The sequence below is a fragment of the Suncus etruscus genome, chromosome 12 (assembly GCF_024139225.1).
Source record: "Suncus etruscus isolate mSunEtr1 chromosome 12, mSunEtr1.pri.cur, whole genome shotgun sequence".
Taxonomy (NCBI): Eukaryota; Metazoa; Chordata; class Mammalia; order Eulipotyphla; family Soricidae; genus Suncus; species Suncus etruscus.
The window spans coordinates 104,512,546-104,530,759 of NC_064859.1; the positions used below are offsets into that span (position 1 = coordinate 104,512,546).

An 18,214-nucleotide genomic window follows, 5' to 3' on the forward strand; every position below is an offset into this window, starting at 1 on the left:
CATCCCATATGGTCCCCCAAGCCAGGAGCGACTTCTGGGCGCTTAGCCAGGAGTAACCCCTGAGCGTCACCGGGTGTGGCCTTAAAAAAAAAAAAAAAGTCCGCTCATTTGAAGATAGTACGCACTATGAGAAGTCTCTTCTCATTAGATTTTAATCAGGTAATTTTAAGTGATTAAATTAGAAGCATTCTAGTTTCTTTAACTTTTGGTTGGTGGCTTTATCAGTTTTGAGGATTGACCTCTGGAGAGATTATACAGTGTGTGTAAGGCACTTGCCTAACGTGGCAACAACCCCCGGGACCACATAGTGTCCTCTGAGCACGACTGGATATGGCCCACTCCTCACAAAAGTCAAAAGACTTAATAATTTGGTTAGTAGCCAGAAATTGGGAGAGCCATCTCTAAATTTCTATTTCCTGTATGTGCCTCTCAATTGACTGTCCATCACAATAATAAAATTGCTGATGAGGGGCCGGAGCCATGGCGAAGCGGTAGAGCGTTTGCCTTGCACATGGCTGACCCAGGACGGACCACGGTTCTATGCCTGGCGCCCCATATGGCTCTCCAAGCCAGGAGCAATTTCTGAGCACATAGCCAGGAGTAACCCCTGAGTATCACCGGGTGTGGCCCAAAAACAAAAAAACAAAAACAAACAAAATGCTGATGAAAGTTAGGAACTCCTGAATTCCTAATGGACGATTTAGTCCCCTAGTGGGTAGGGCTTTGTCTCCTTCATTGATCCAGGTCATGAAGACAAGTTTGAACTGAAAGATCTGGACCTGCCAAACTAGCAGCTGACTCCAATAAGAGTCTGTGCCCAAAGCTCCAAACTTATTGTTCTATGATCAGTATGAAATAATATGTAATTTTTTTCACATATTCAGCTCATTTTAAGCTTTTAAAGTTTCCAAAGTACAATTTCTACTTAGTATTTTACAAACTTCATAATGAAAAAATACCTTTGTGTGGAAAATTTCCTTGGTGGGAGGGGCCCACACCCAGCAGTGCTCAGGGGTTAGTCCTGGCTCCTGGCAGGTTCGAGGAACCATATGGGATGCCAGGAATTGAACCCGAATTGGTTTCCTTCTGTGCTATCACTCTGGCTCCAAATATTTTAATTCATTTTTGGTTTTTGGGTCACACCCGGGAGTGCTCAGGGGTTACTCCTGGCTCTACACTCAGAAATCAGGTAATGGTAATTTTACACTCAGAGTGTAATTGAGTGTAAATTTACACTCAAACCTGGTAATCAGGTAATGGCAGGGTTGGGGGACCATATGACATGCTGGGATTCGAACCACTGTCCTGCATGCAAGGACATCGCCTATCTTCATGCTATCTCTCTGGCCCCAATTTAATTCTTTTTTTAAAGAGAATGTTACATCCAAGTTTTTAAACTTGAGATTTGGCTCTCACTCTTCTCTTAAGGAAATACTCAAGTATTTATAGAGTATTTACTTTCCCTTGGAATTCAAGAGACTTGACATAAAATTATTCAAATGCCAACCATGGTTTGTATATGAGTAATGATTAATAATAATGCATATCTCCCTAACTTCAAATATGATACTGGAATTCTTATCCTGTTTTATGGTACAGACGAGGGGTCAATCCATAGCATGAGACGATGCTAAGTTGGTAGTTTTGTTAAATCTGCCAGAAACTCACAATATATGACACATTGTATTACATCTATACTATTGAAGTCAGTTTGCCAGGCTCTTCTGTAGACGGACAAGATGGAGACAGGTCTCCTCAAAGACTTGGTGCACAGGACACAGGGCTGTGTCTAGAGTGAAGCCCAATCTCTGACCCACTCCCGCTCTGTGAGTATTGGCTGCTTCTGAGTGTTCAAGCAGCAACTTCCTTCCCCTACAGCAGTCAGGCATTTTAACAGCACTCAGCTGTGGGATTTTTTACTTTGACCATTATTTTACTGGTTGTTAAAGTCTAAAGTAGAAATAATTTTGTTGGGGTGGGTAAGATTTATGTATTACTATGCTTTAATACACAGTAGAAAATACCTATGTTGGCTTTTACAGAAAGGAATATTGTGGGCTGCTTTAATAATAGATGGCCGAACCAGACAGACACTACTGAGTCACACGTCACCCTTCTGGGCTTTGCTCTCAGGTCATTGTTCCTTTCTGGTGACAGAATCCTGTAGCAAGTCCCCTTAAAGGCACCTGAAAGGAGCCTCATGGAATGTTTGCTGACCCCTACTTGGGCTAGAAAGCTCTGTTGCTCTATTTTGCAGGCATTGGCACCTCCCCAGTTGGGTGTGACACCTTGGACACTAATACTCAACAGTAGAAGGGACAAATTCCCAGGGCAGTTTGTAATTCAGCTCAGGATGTTGAGCGAGCGATGAGTCTGAACAAAGCTCTTTAGGGAACAAAGAGGCACTTTTCTGACTTGGGGGTTTCCAGTTTGGTGTCAGGGGAAAGGGGTAAAAACGAAGATGCTCAAGCACAGGTTTCGTCTGCAGTAACCAATACCAAGTGCCTGGAATGCAGTGGATTTTCTGGAATGCCTTCTGTGCCCACTGACCATCTCTTCTCATCTTTCACATCTCATTCACATCTAGCTAAGCTTCACAAGAGATGTTCCCACTCAGGTTTCCTGGTTTTTTTTTTTTTTTTTTTACACTATCATGATCCCCAAAGATCCTAGGTTCATTAGCAGGAGTCCTCCTAAACTCAGACTGTGAATAGTCTGTGGAGAAAAGTACTTGGCATGGGCAGGCTTTGCCCATGTCCTTGAGGATTGCTTTGCCTTTTCTTCCTGACTTGGAAGGGACTAGTTTAGGGAATTTCACCATAGCTGCTGCTTCACTCCCCACATCCTCTCAAGAGCTAGAAAAGAGCTGAGACTTACGGGAAGTTGAGTATTCTAAGGTTAATTCTAAAACCATTGGGATTTCTATGTAAATGAGATTTTTCCAGTCCTCACAGGGATTAGATAATTAGTTCCCAAAAACCACAACTACTTTTCTCATTTAACAAATACTTGAACAAAAAATTGAACACTTCTCTAGGTAATTTTATCATGTGTTGGAGATACTACAGTTAATAAATAACCACTGTTATTATTGTTTGTTTTGTTTTTGGGCCAGCCACACCTGGCTGCTCTCGGGTCTGCACTCAGAAATTGCTCCTGGACACTCACAGGGGACTATATGGGATGACAGGGATTGAACCCAGGTCAGCCGAATGCAAGGCAAATCCCCTACCCACTGTCCTATCGCTCCAGCCCAATAAACACTGTCCTATGTCCATGATGCTTGCATGGAGATCAGGGATGAGTAGATGGATAGATGTTTTGTCTTATGGGTTTTTTTTTTTTTTTTTGGTTTTTGGGTCACACCCGGCAGTGCTCAGGGGTTACTCCTGGCTCTGTGCTCAGAAATCTCTCCTGGAAGGCTCAGGGGACCATGTGGGATGCCAGGATTCGAACCACCGACCTTCTGCATGAAAGGCAAACACCTTATCTCCATGCTATCTCTCCAGCCCCTGTCTTATGTTTTTAAATGAGGATTTTTTTTCTTGCTCATTTATGAAGATGTATATTTGAATGCTGTCAATTAGTCAATTGTGTTGTAGGTTTTCTTCACATACGATAAATTTTAGGTGGATCAAATATTCTATGTAATAAAGTCTCTGGAAGAAAGATGTGATAATAGCTGTAGTTTTAGCATTTTAAGGTATTCATGAGTTTGAAATTTGTCTTTTTTGTTGATTTTTTTTTAAATTCATTTTGGGCCACACCTGGCTATCTTCAGGGCTTATTTCTGGCTCTGTGATCAGGCATCACTCCTAGAAGTGCTTAGGCTACCATATAAGGTACTGGGGATAAAACTCAGGTCAACTGCATGGAAGACAAATGCCGTATCCACTGTACTATTTCTCCAGCCTCAGTTTTTTATTCTATAACATGAAGCTATGAATATTTTTCTAAAACACTATTATTTATTGTGTGATACAGAATTTTCACATTGGTTTTCGATTCTGTCTTAATCATATACTAAACACATTTATATATTCCTATTAATTTCTGAGTTTTTGTTTTATAAAGTCAATTTTCTTCTGTCAACATACTATATATACTACAAAGTAAACAGACTTTCAAACAGGATCCCCTCCCATTATTCTTTTTAATATTTCCCCCATTTTAAATTTGTTTCTATATAAACTGGAGAATTACTTTGCTTAGCTATAAGAGACTTAAATATTCAAAAATATTGTATTAAGAAAAATAGAAAAATTGTCACAGGAAATTCAGAACACAAATGATAAACAGGGCATTACTACTTCTAAGCCATCTTCCAGAAAAAATGGTTTATTCCCTTAATATATAAATCAATAGGAAACAAATATTCCCCATAAATAACCATATTTAGGGACAAGAAATTTGAAGACAATATGGTAGACATGGGGCTGAAGTGAGTTGTCTGTGAAGTTTGATTTTGGAGAGGCAGTCAGGTGAGACTGCAGATCAAATGCTGGGAGAGAGGGATTCAAGGAGAGAAAGAACCTAAGAAGACTGGTACCTCTGGAGGTACCTCTGGGGGTTAACAAGATGGTGTGTGGATAAAGCACAGTCCTGAGACAAGGGAGAGAGCAGCCGCCAGGAACTGTGAAAGAACTCTCAGGGTTACACCAGGTGCAGTCATTGTAATGAAAACCCATACTGCAGATGGTGGGCAGGCCTGAACTCAGAGTCACTCCTTAATTGTAGGCTACTGTCCTCCTTGGAGCCACTTCCCACACACCAAAGTGAACCCCAGAGCTGAAAACTGAATAACCACTTCCAGCTAGCACTGGCATCATTACTATGGAAGAACAGGATATGAGCACTTAATATAGTATAATCACTGTATCAACCAACTGTCAAATTTGCAGAAACAAAAACATATGCTTACAGTAGGGAAAAATGTTACAATTGAGACAGAGAGCCAGAAGATGGCTCAAATAGTGTGTGTGCTTTAGATGTGGGACCCCAGATTCCATCTCCAGCACCTGGGGTTCATCTACTTCCCTAAACTCACTGGATGTGGCCCCCAAACCAAAGAAAAAAACAATAACAAAACAGGAAGGAGAGAGATCATCTCTTTTATGTTAACTATCATCTCTATGTTAACTTTTAACTATGTAAAAACATCTTTAGGGTATACTCACAGATTTATAGGACCCAGAAATTTAGTGAAGTCAGAAATGGGAAGAGGTATGGAAAGCAGTTACATGGAACTTCTGGAGTAAAGAAACTGTGGCACATAAAAGATGGTCCGAATGGCAGACAATTTAATTTAAAACCTCTTATTTGTTCTGATTTCTGGACCTATGATAAGGAAAGAAGCCATCCCTCACACTTTTCTAGCAAGGATTATACGAGCATTTTATGAGAAATATTGTGGGTTCATGAATAATCAGAAATGGGGCTGGCGAGGTGGCACTAGAGGTAAGGTGTCTGCCTTGCAAGTGCTAGACAAGGAAGGACCGAGGTTCTATCCCTTGGCGTCCCAAATGGTACCCCCACGCCAGGGGCGATTTCTGAGTGCTTAGCCAGGAGTAACCCCTGAGCATCAAAAGGGTGTGGCCCGAAAAACCAAAAAAAGATAAATAAAAAATAATCAGAAATAAAAATGTAAAATCCATACAAATGTAAGCCTTCCTTACTGGAGTGACAATAACCAATTCAATTCCTAATCTCCAAGAATTTTACTAATAAGGAAAATTTATACACACAGCTCATATCCTTTTCCAAACATGTAGATGTGTTAAATTTTGTATTATGTAACTTTGGCAGTTATAAAAAAACAACTTCCACTAATTTTGAAATTTTAATTATTGGTATTGAAGAGAGATTATTACAAGAAGACTAAACACAAGTGGGTCTACCCCTGATTTTATGATCCATTTTATGATCATTTAGGTCCATGATTTTATAATTATTGGGATTTTGAGAATTGAGGGTTCTTCAATCTCAGAGTAATTTTGTTTGTATTTTGGGCCACACTGCTGTGCTTACTTAGGTCTTCCTCCTGGCTCTGCATTCAGGGATCATTCCTGGTGCGCTCAGGGACCATCTGTTTTTTGTTTTGTTTTGTTTTGTTTTGTTTTGTTTTGTTTTGTTTTGAGGGATAGTGATGCCAGGAATTGAACCTGGGTTGGCTGCATGCAAGAAAAGTGCCCTACCCTCAGTGTTACTGCTTGAGTCCCTCAGGAGACCATCTGGGATGCTGGGAATCTAACCTGGTTGGCCTCATATAAAGCAAGTGTCCTATCTACTGTATTATAGCTCCAGTCCAATCTCAGAATGATTTTAATTTATTAGGGAGAGAGATGAGATGATCAATAACCAAGGAGTTCCAATTCATTAATTTCTTTTGGTTGAATATGTGTTAATGCCTATTTGTATTTGAGAAAAATGAAATCATAATGCATTTCTAGTTTATATTTTCTAGCTCTTGAATTAAAATAATTTTTAATCTTTCAGTGAATAATCCTATACCTTCCAATTTGAAATCAGAAGCAAAAAAGGCAGCTAAGATTCTAAGAGAATTCACAGAAATAACGTCCAGAAATGGCCCTGATAAGCTCATCCCTGGTAGGTAAAAGGAAGACACACCATTTATCTCTGACTTGCTTTGGGTTGCCAGTTTCTCTTCTCACTCCTATCTTTAGTCAGCACCGTGGCCAAGCAAATTCTCCAGCTTGCTTCCTTGTCAACAGTCTCCCAGTGTCTCCTGGACACTTCCTGTTCTTCCTCTCCTAGCGTGACTTCTTCCTCTCCTTAACAGAAAATGACTTTCCCCAATCCCATGCCCTTGTCCTCAGTGTATGAGGGTTTTCTATGCTTGTTTTGTAAACTCAGCAGCTAATTCATAAATAAAATTTAATTTTGTGCTTTCTTTTTCGAGGTAGGTTTATTTTGTAATTTCCAACATGATGATGTATTTTCTGGTTTATAAACACAATCCCAAGAGCTGCTGCATTAGACCCTGGGAACAGTGTGTTCAGGAGTAGAGATTTCTAACCCATGTTTCAGGGGATTTTTTTTTTTTTTACTCTAGGCAATGAACCCAGGGTCTCATACATGTAAGGCATATGTCCTCCCAGTGAGTTACATACCTAGCCCTTGGGTACTTTTTTTTTTTTTTTTTTTGTGATGTGAGCACTAAGATGTACTCTGGCTTTACTACCACCTCTGTACTTGGGAGTTTCTCCTGGTAGTGCCCAGTGGACCAAGTGGTGCTGGGTTTTGAAGACAAGCCTCCTTCATGCACAGTATATGCTCAGCACATGTGTTCTACTGTTTCCTTGGCCCCTTCTCAGGTAATTATTATTTTTTTTTTAGTTTGGTTTTGTCTTTCAGGTAACAATCAAAGTACTCAGGGCATACTCTTCACTGTATGCTCAGGGATCATTCCCAGTTGTGTTTGGGGTATTACACAGGGCCACCTGCATTCAGGGCAAAGGCTTTAACGCTTGGACTCTATTGAATTCTCAGGTAATTTTTGTTTGATTTTTTTTTCTTGGCCACACCTGACATGTCTTCACACTCAGGCATCACTCTTGACAGGCTGGAAGTGCTGGGGAGATAGAAAGGAGCCATGTGTGGGGCCTCCATCAAACTTGAACTGTCTGCATTCGAGGCAAGCATTCCATCCACTGTACTATAGGCTGCCCTCATGAGACCCACATTTTGTTATCACTAAAAAGCAAATTGGAAAATTAGTTAGGGCCCATGCTATATTCCTGAATTTGGTTGGATAATCTGTAAACGCATGGTTGACATTCAAAATATGTTTATTTTAAAACATTCTTTTGTTATATCTAATGTTTCTAAATAGAGGCAATATTAAATATAAATTTCTGAGATGTATTTCCTGTCAACTTCTGATTACAGAATAAGCCTATGTGATATGTAATACTGCTTTTGAACTCTGCAATATAGTTTTACTGTTTATTTTTCTTGAAATGTATTCTGTTTATACTGTTTTAAGAGACAAAGCTAAGGTACACTTAGGCCACTGTCTGAGATGTCAGACTACTCTTAAGCACTTTAATTACAGGCTACTCCACAGTGTTCTTCCTGTTATCTTATCTCTGAGAGTCTGTTATTAAATTTTAAATGGTTTGCATAACTATTTTAGACATTTAATGTTTTTCTAGGGATACAACACAATCCTTTTTTTGTATTTTGTAGACTTGTTTGACTTCTTTAAGTGAATATTTGATTAGGGGTCAGAGTAATAGTATAATGGGTAGTGCACTTGTCTTTTTTTTTTTTTTTTTTGGTTTTTGAGCCACACCCAGTGACGCTCAGGGGTTACTCCTGGCTATGCGCTCAGAAGTCGCTCCTGGCTTGGGGGACCATATGGGACACCGGGGGATCGAACCGAGGTCCATCCAAGGCTAGCGCAGGCAAGGCAGGCACCTTACCTCTAGCGCCACCGCCCGGCCCCTAGTGCACTTGTCTTAGACACAGCAGACCCACCAGGTTAAATTCCTACCACCCCATATGGTTCCCAGAGTCCACCAGGAATGATTCCTGAGAGTAGAGCCTTGAGTAAACCCTGAGCATCACTGAGTGGGCTCAAAAATCTAAATAAAACATCAAGAAAACATTTGACTAAAGTGATGACAAATAGGCTACCTTAAAAATAGTACTGAAATTTAAAAGTAATTTCCAGTGTTTGGGAGTCACTTGAAAGTGGAAGTTGTACTGTTTTGTCCAAAATGCCTCAGGATGGAGGGATACTGCGTTTAGTGGGGATATGTATTCATAATCCTCATTTTATGTAATAAGCTTCCTTGGATGTGAATAACTCAGAATCTGGAAACATGAATTATATTTTCAGTACACTAGTGGCTAAATGTCTTTAAATATAACATTAAGGGTCAGATACAACCTTAAATATAACATTAAGGGAGCCAGAGTGATAGCACAGCGGTTGGGCATTTGCCTTGCACGCAGCTGACCCAGGACAGACCCGAGTTCTATCCCGACATCCCATATAGTCCCCCAAGCTAGGAGTGATTTTTGAGCACATAATTAGATGTAACACCTGAGCATCACTGGGTGTGGCCCCAAAACCAAAACCACCCACCATACAAACAAATATAACATTAAGGACACTTCGCCACTAGTGTACTGAGAATAATTCATGTTAGCAGATTCTAGGTTATTCACATCCAAGGAAGCTTATTGCATAAAATGAGGATGATTCACTCCACGAAGTTGAAAAAAAATGTTATGTTTTTGGTCCACACCTGATAATGCTCAGGAGTTATTCCTGGTTCTACACTCAGGAATTACTCCTGGTAGTGCTCAGGGAACCATATGGAATGCCAGGGGCTCAAACCTGGGTCTGCTACATGAAAGGTAAGAAAGAGCCTTACTCACTGAAAAAAAATTTAAGGTGGAGAGTCACTGTTTCTGACTTTGAATCCAGGTTTCATATTGATTGATGATATTGCTTTTGAATCAAAATTCTGCCACATACTACCTGTGTGGTCATTTTTTTGTTTTGTTTTGTTTTGTTTTTGGATCACACCCAGCAGCGCTCAGGGGTTAATCCTGACTCCACGGTCTGAAATCGCTCCTGGCAAGCTTGGGAACCATATGGGATGCCAGGATTCAAACCAATGACCTTCTGCATGAAAGGCAAACACCCAATCTCCATACTATCTCTTCCAGCCCAGTGTGGTCATTTTTTTTGTTTCTGGTTAATGAAACTTAATATTTTTGCTTCTAAATGATAAATTGTTTAAGTTAACTTAACTCATAATTATTAATCCTAATTTGAGGTAATAAAATTTTATTCAAGTATTTATGATGAAAATTGAAGGATTTTTGAGCATTTGTGTTTTAGCATTTAGCTAGAAAAATAATAGCATTTAAAAATAGAGAGACACTTTATACTTTGCTGTTTCATGATGAAATTGTATTGATGGCTCACATGTGCCATTGAGAGTTGTAATAAGCGATCAGGAATCCTGTCATGCCAGCCTCGGAGTATATTGAATTGCTCGTTGCTGGCTCATATATTGAGACATGTACATTAACATTTTTTCCTCCCACCTATTGAAATATGTACATTGACATTTTCACCTGTATCGAGGCCTGTACATTGACTCTCATCAGTCCATCTATTGAGACACATACATTGACTCTCTCTTTTCTAATTGTTGTCTTTAATATCTACAGCCCATGTAATTGCCAAAGCGAAGGGCCTTGCAATTCTATCTGTGATTAAAGCTGGATTTCTAGTAACTGCCAGAGGAGGCAGTGGGATTGTATTGGCACGCCTTCCAGATGGAAGTAAGTTGATTTTTCTTCATTTAAGGACTTAACAATCTTTGTTCTTTTTTGTTGTTTCCATTTTTTTTTTCGGGCCACACCCATTTGATGCTCAGGGGTTATTCCTGGCTACGCGCTCAGAAATTGCCCCTGGCTTGGAGGGACCATCTGGGATCAAAGGACCGTGGTCCTTTCCTTGGCTAGCGCTTGCAAGGCAGACACCTTACCTCTAGCGCCACCTCACCGGCCCCTGTTGTTTCCATTTTTAACACAGTTAATAAGAAGCATGAAAGGTTTCCCTATACCTCCTCAAGTTGTCATCCTTAGACCTAACTCACTGAATAAGCACTGTGGGTACAATGGATTGAGTGGGCAAACTCCCAAACTTCTAAAATATGAAGCTCCCAAGAGAAATCTCACTTTGTTCTGTGGACCTTTTGCCATTTTTTTCACAGATGTTTTAATATCGCACTGTACATTTCTATTGCTGTAGATTGATTCTTAATTTTCAGTTTCATAGTATAGCTGTTTTGATTTTTGGAAGTTGATAAGAAAATAAGAGACAGTTTAGTTTTTATTTTCTAATCTATCGATGAAAAAGAGCAAGAAACTGAAGAATTCTCATGCCATGAATATGTAATTTGATTTTACTTCTGGTATAAAGTCTAATACATGATTTATCAAAGGAAATAAAAGTATATTGATTTGAATCTTCAAACCTAACATTTATAGTAACGTGTTAAGATATATATATATAGTATGTAATACCATGGATTTTTATCTGATAATATCTAATAATATTTTTTTTTTTTTTTTTTTTTTTTGGTTTTTTTGGGCCACACCCGGTGACGCTCAGGGGTTACTCCTGGCTATGCGCTCAGAAGTCGCTCCTGGCTTGGGGGACCATATGGGACGCCGGGGGATCGAACCGCGGTCTGTCTCCTAGGCTAGCGCAGGTAAGGCAGGCACCTTACCTCGAGCGCCACCGCCCGGCCCCAATATCTAATAATATTTTATCTGATAATTTTATCTGATAATAATAATTGAACAAATTTTACTATTATCTACTATTTTTGGAGGGAGAAATTGGAACATCGAGTGGCATAGACACATGTGGGTATTAGGACTTACCTTGCATGTGGCTGACTCCATTTCATCCCTTTACTGGCACCACCAGTGAGAATCAGAGCACAGAGCCAGAATTAAACCCTGAGATTTTTGTTTTATGTGACTCCGCCCCAAATATAAACAACAAAACAACAAAATACTAGAAGAATTTTTTATTTGTTTTTGGGTCATACGGGCTATGTGCAAGGCAAGTACCCTATCACTGTACTTTCACTCCAGTTCTGGAAGCTAGAAGAATTTTAAAAAAGAAACATCTGGGCTGTTGGCTAGAGTACTTCACTGTGCACATCCTTACTGCAAACAAGAGTCTATCCTCAAGTTATGAACCAACATTTACAGCTCAACTCGAGCTCTGAATGTGCTAGCGGGTATGGTCATCTGTGCAGTATTCCCACTTTTCCCTGTGACTTCATGGTAGTACAACTAGCCAGGGGCAGGTCCTTCAGATGGACCAAGTCTGGCTGGAGTAACTGGGCACTTTTGGAGGTGCTTGTCTTACAGGTGGGGAAATTCTCAAATTTTTCTCCTCATCTCCTGGTAGCAGCTGCTCACTCTATAGAGAATGATTCAAAAACTGCCTGAATGGGGTCCAGCAGATTCCCCGGAATCCTAGCCAGATGAGCAGTCTTTAAACAAGGACAGTACCTAATATAGGAAATGGAGAACAATTTTGGGATTATAGAAACTAAATTCTGTAATCAAACCTCTTGAGCTAAAAGAGCTTAGTTTTGGGTATATAAAGCAATATCTTGTTACCTAAAACACATGGTATCTAGGAAAATTAGGTTTTGGAAGGCAATAGATACTCCAGAAGTTTTTTTTATTAGTACTATTACACTCTGGCCAAATTAGAACATTTTTTCCTTCCTAGACTTATTTAACAGTCGTTTCTATATTAGGAAATATGAACACACATAATCCCAAATGTATAATATCATAGTAAATGGTATTATGTGCTTTGTTTCTAAATGTAAAGACAATGATATTGTTAGAATTGTAATAATCTTGAATTTGTAGCCTACTTTGTATGATTCTCTTAGGGATAAAAGGTATTAAAATAGGTTTTGTCCTCAGAAATTTACAGCTAGGAACAATTTAGTAGTGTATTACCATTAGAACTAATCACACAAACTCATCTAAATCCTGTTTCTCCCTGTAGTTTAATGAAAAACAATATTTATTGCTTAAAACTTTGTGGGATATCATTTACTGTTAAAAGTTGAAATGATCAAATGCTGTGCTTTTGATATAGCTAGGGGAAATTTAGTATTTGAGTTTTGACATGTTCTAATATAGATATATGGATTTATGAGTTTTTGAGTCTCATTTATAATACCTTTCAAAATGATATATTTATTAAGAGCATTTTAAAATAATAGGGCATATACTTGTCTCATTATTTTAGTTTTTGGGCCATACCTGGCATGCTCAAGGATTACTCCTGTATCTGCTCTCAAGAATTACTCCTGGCAGTGCTCTGAGTACATTTGAGATGCTAGGTTGAATCTGGGCCAGCAACATGCAAGGCAAATACACTGACTACTGTACTATTGCTTCTGCTTCAAGATATTATCTCAAGGATCACTCCTGATGGGGCTGTCTCATTACTGTCATTTATATTTTAGCATTTTTTTCACTGTATTTATGTATATCTCTTTGTTTTTATTAGAGTGGTCTGCACCCTCAGCCATTGGGATTGCTGGGCTTGGTGGAGGATTTGAACTAGGAATTGAGGTAAGTGAGTGATGTGCATATCCACACTGGATCATTATAGATGTGTGAGTGATGGAAACACCCACAGTGACCTTCTAGGTCCATGAATGATGGACACACCCATAGTGATCCTCTCTAGACCTGAGTGATGGACTCATCCACATGGACCCTCATAGGTGCATGAGTTCAATAAGAGTTGTTCAACAGAGTTGCTGCAAGAAATTTGAGAGATTTCTTGCTGCTCTTATTTGTCCTTTGTAAGCTATTTTCTTTTATATTCTTCATGAATCTTCCTCAGTCTGATGACCCCATTTTCATCTTCTTCTTTCAGGAGGGAAGCAGCCCTCTCACCCACTGTTTCTTAGTTGCTTGTTTTGTACTTCTCTAGAGCTCCCCTCTCTACTGTCTGATTTGCTATGATGGTGATACAGGATTTACAGATGCTAGCTGCTTCTCTTCCTGGGCTGCACAATAGCCAGAGTGCAGACAGTGAGAATAACTGCTTAATCCTGAAGCCAATCATCATTTATGACAGAATTCAGTTTTGTTAGACCTGGCATTCAAATTACTTCAAATTCCTGAAGTTAAGATTGGCTTCCTACAGTTAAGATGTGACTCAAGCAAGGGTCAAGCACCTGCCTTGAATGTTCAAGGCTCTGGGTTCAATTCCCAGCACCACATGGACCTACTAAGCACCAGGCCAGGAGTAGCCCCTGAGCACCACTCACTGTGGCCCCAAAACAAGCAAATTGTTTCATGTTATAACTTTGCTACTTACTAATGACTAGCTTTTATCAAATGAACTTAAAGTTTCACTAGAATATATCTTTTAACAGGGCTCTGTTACATTGGGATCATTATTAGTATGATATTAATCTTTCATCTGGTGCTTTATTGCTAAGTGATTGGTAAATTCAATCTCATCATATTCTCAAATAATTTTCTTCTCAAATTTCAGTCAATTTCTTCCTAAGCTCTTCTTTTATGAGTTTGCTCTGTTGCCATAGAATTAAATTCCCTTGGCCTTATCAGAAGGAAGTATTTCCACTTTATCTTTCCATTTCTTCTTTCATCTGATTTGACCTGATTTACCCCTGATGCCTAAATCTGTAGTAGGAAGAGAACAGACATTAAAACTACTTATCAAGATGCCTTTTCGGGGCCTGGAGAGATAGCACAGCGGCGTTTGCCTTGCAAGCAGCCGATCCTGGACCAAAAGTGGTTGGTTCGAATTCTGGTGTCCCATATGGTCCCCTGTGCCTGCCAAGAGCTATTTCTGAGCAGACAGCCAGGAGTAACCCCTGAGCACCGCCGGGTGTGAACCAAAAAAAAAAAAAAAAAAAAAAAAAGATGCCTTTGCTTTATGTCCCCTGAGACGCCCTCTGGTGGAAAGTCTAGATCCCTGCGCCTCTGCAGGGAGTGTCTGCAGGAGCTGGTTCTGCTGTTTGCAGTCCTGAAATCCTGAGCTAGCTGTAGGTGCTTTGGCCTCCTCCAAGTCACACTTCTTTCAGAAATGATGAGTGGCTGAGTAATAACTGTATTCCTTTGACTGTGCTAAAGGAGGGTCAGTTGGAAAATTGCTTCTGCGGTCATTGTGCACAGTAAACCTTGAAAAAATAGCACAAGTCAGACGTTTATCAACCAGTAAATGAGATTTTTAAATCAACAGTTTATTCCATGATATGAGCAATAATCTTTACACTGCATTTGGGACTTTCTGATCCCAGCCCCCAACACACACCACTTGCCTGGCTCATTCTTGTTCTCAGCAGTACTTCACCTGTCATTGAGTTGGAAACCACCTGTACTCTGGGCTTAGTACAGTAATATTTGCATACATGATAGTACTTGGATGATACAAACTATTGTGCCTCTTATAGGCTGGATTTGTATAATGTGGGATTAATGTAATTTTAACTATTTTTAATTTTATGGTTCATGAATATGGTCTCTGTATAGTCTTTAATTTATTTCAAGGTATTTCGTAGTTTTAAGTTTTTTTTTTAAAAGCTTTGTTTTAAAATTTTTGTTTTAAAATTTTTTGTTTTAAAAATTATTCCTAGATCTTTGTTTTAAAAATTATTCCTAGGGGCCGGCGCAGTGGCGCTAGAGGTAAGACGTCTGTCTTGTAAGTACTAGCCTAGGGTGGACCGCGGTTCAATCCCCCGACATCCCATATGGTCCCCACAAGCCAGGAGCGATTTCTGAGTGCTTAGCCAGGAGTAACTCCTGAGTGTCAATGGATGTGGGCCCAAAACAAAAAGAAATAAAAAAATAAAGATTATTCCTAGATGTTATTCTTTATTTCTAGACATGCTATTCTTTTTTGCTACTGCTGCAAAGTATACCCATTTATAATCTTATTTTTTGGACTGTTCATTGCTGATATATAGAAACAGCTGAGCTTTGTTTGTTCTTGTAACCTGTAGTCTTACAATCTAGTATTTTTTAGAGACCTCCCCAGCAGTGTGGAGACATGGGCCCTCTCCTGCCAGTGCTCTACCCCACTGTTTGTATGTTGGTTTAGTAGTGATGGGGCCCCAAGGACATACCTAGCAGTGACCTGAAGACCAAACATTGCCTGGGATAGAACTAGGGGTCACCATTATGTGAGGCATGTGCTCTATTCCACTGAAGATATCTCCCTATGCCATGAATCAAGTCCTAGTAGGTTTTAGTAGAAGTCTTTAAATCTCTTATATACAAGGTTATTTCATCTATTGGTAGAGAGAGTTTTTTAAACTAGATATCTCTAATACCTGGTTACTTTTCTAATTGCTTTGACAAGACTCCTGTCAAGTTCTATGTGCTTAGTGGATCTCCTAGTTTGATTTAGTCCTTAGTATCATCTTCCCTGTTGGTTTTTCTTAGATGTCTTTTGTTGGGTGGAGGATTTTTTTTCTGCCTATTTGTTTAGTATTTTTAAATAAAAGCTACTAAATTTTGCCAATTTATTTTTTGCATTTATTTCTAAAATTGTGTTTTGGACAACATGGAATATTGCATTGATTTGTGAATGTATGCTAATTTTGCATTTCTGGGATAACTACCTAATTATAGTATACAGTCATTTTCTTTTTTTTTTTTTTTTTTTTGGTTTTTGGGCCACACCCTGTGACGCTCAGGGGTTACTCCTGGCTATGCGCTCAGAAGTTGCTCCTGGCTTCTTGGGGGACCATATGGGACGCCGGGGGATCGAACCGAGGTCCGTCCTAGGCTAGCGCAGGCAAGGCAGGCACCTTACCTCCAGCGCCACCGCCCGGCCCCTATACAGTCATTTTCATATATTCCTGTATTTGACTTTTTAAATATGGATTTTTATACATCTAGTCATACTGGATGTCTCACTCTTGTGCAGGTTTGTTTGGTATGGGAATACTAACCTCATAATAATATGGAAAGTCTTCCTTTAACTTCTTTGTTGAGGTAGTTGGTTAAGAATTTGCTATGGGGGCCCGGAGAGATAGCACAGCAGCGTTTGCCTCGCAAGCAGCCGATCCAGGACTAAAGATGGTTGGTTCGAATCCCGGTGTCCCATATGGTCCCCCGTGCCTGCCAGGAGCTATTTCTGAGCAGACAGCCAGGAGTAACCCCTGAGCAACGCCGGGTGTAGCCTAAAAACCAAAAAAAAAAAAAAAAAAAGAATTTGCTATGGGGGCCAGAGAGATAGTACAGTGGTAGGGTGTTTGCCTTGCATGCGGCTGACCTGGGACAGACTTGGGTTCGATTCTCAGCATCCCATATGGTCCCCTGAGCCTGCCAGGAGCAATTACTGAGTGCAGAGCCAGGAGTAACTCCTGAGTGCTGATGGGTATGTGCTTAAAAGTGTGGTAGAATACCATCTAGATTTGGGGTTGGTGGGAAGTTTTACAATGACCAAATTTATTTGCCATTTGTCCAAGTTTTTCTTATTTTTTCAGTGTTCATATTTTGTCTTATAGCCCTCTATTTGTTCATTTCATCTAAGTTGTATTGGTATATCACAGATCATATTGGTGTAAACTGTTGTTCAGTTGCTTTATTTTCCAGATGATCTCATCCTTATATGTTCTGTTTTTGATACGATACAGTGATCTTTGATGTCTCTAACTAGTATTGAATCTGCTCTCTTTTATGTATATAATTTTTGCTCAGATGTTTAGAGCTCTCTTATTTATATGCATATATAAGTATTCATAAATAAATTATGTGTTTAATTGTTGTATATTTCTGTTAGGGTTGACCTTTTATCATTATGGCTGTTTTATTACCAGTAAAAAATTTTAAGGCATTTTTGTCTGACACAAATCTAGCCATCTTTTTTCACTATAAACTGCCTGCATGATATAGTTTTTCATCCTTTCCATATATTAATCTTTGAATGTATTCAAAACACAGTAACGTAATTGTAGATTATTATTTACCTTGTTTGATAATTTTTAATTTGATATGTTTAATGCATTCACTCAATTGATCTAGCCTCATCTTTAATATGGTTGACCTATGTTCTCAGTTGTGCCTTTTCCTATGTGTGTTGTATATTGTTACTGTCTCATGCTAAGAATGTTTTATAGCATTTTATTTTAGCAAGTTTTGCTTTTTATTATTCTTAAGTCACTTCATAGTGATTGCACTAGAGATTACAATATTTTTCATAATTTATCAGGATCTTTTTTGGAATTATACTTAGTATGATACAGCAGTGTTACTCTTAGACTGTTTCCCTTTTAATATTTTTGTCCCATTCTATTGTATGTCATTTCTATATGTTAAAGACTATATACTGTATAATGTATTGTAAATATAACAATACATCATAATTAGTGTTATATAGCTTTTAAATAAATTAAGGGAAGAATGAGATCAAATGTTTATTGATTATGTTATACTAATCTTCATATGTACCATTTTTGGTTTCTTTTATCTTTTTCCTCTGAATTCAAGTAAGTCCTTTCCTGTGATTCACCACCTGGGTTCATTTTCTTGCTACAACACAACTTTGTGCAAACACCTCCCTATTCCTGACTCCTTTGTACTATTATTTTTGAAAAATTACATTTTCATGTACTATACACCTAATAGTGCAATT

The 18,214-nt window shown here is 39.0% G+C and overlaps 1 protein-coding gene across 1 annotated transcript in view; it reads left to right on the plus strand.

Annotated features, from left to right (window-relative positions):
* The window catches only part of SH3YL1 (SH3 and SYLF domain containing 1), a 37,663-nt gene that overhangs the window by 382 nt on the left and 19,067 nt on the right, over positions 1-18,214 (plus strand). Inside the window, exons 2-4 of the mRNA XM_049784268.1 lie at positions 6,496-6,606; positions 10,213-10,326; positions 13,103-13,167. Coding sequence (XP_049640225.1) covers positions 6,496-6,606; positions 10,213-10,326; positions 13,103-13,167 — 290 coding nt within the window. The remainder of the gene's footprint in view (positions 1-6,495; positions 6,607-10,212; positions 10,327-13,102; positions 13,168-18,214) is intronic.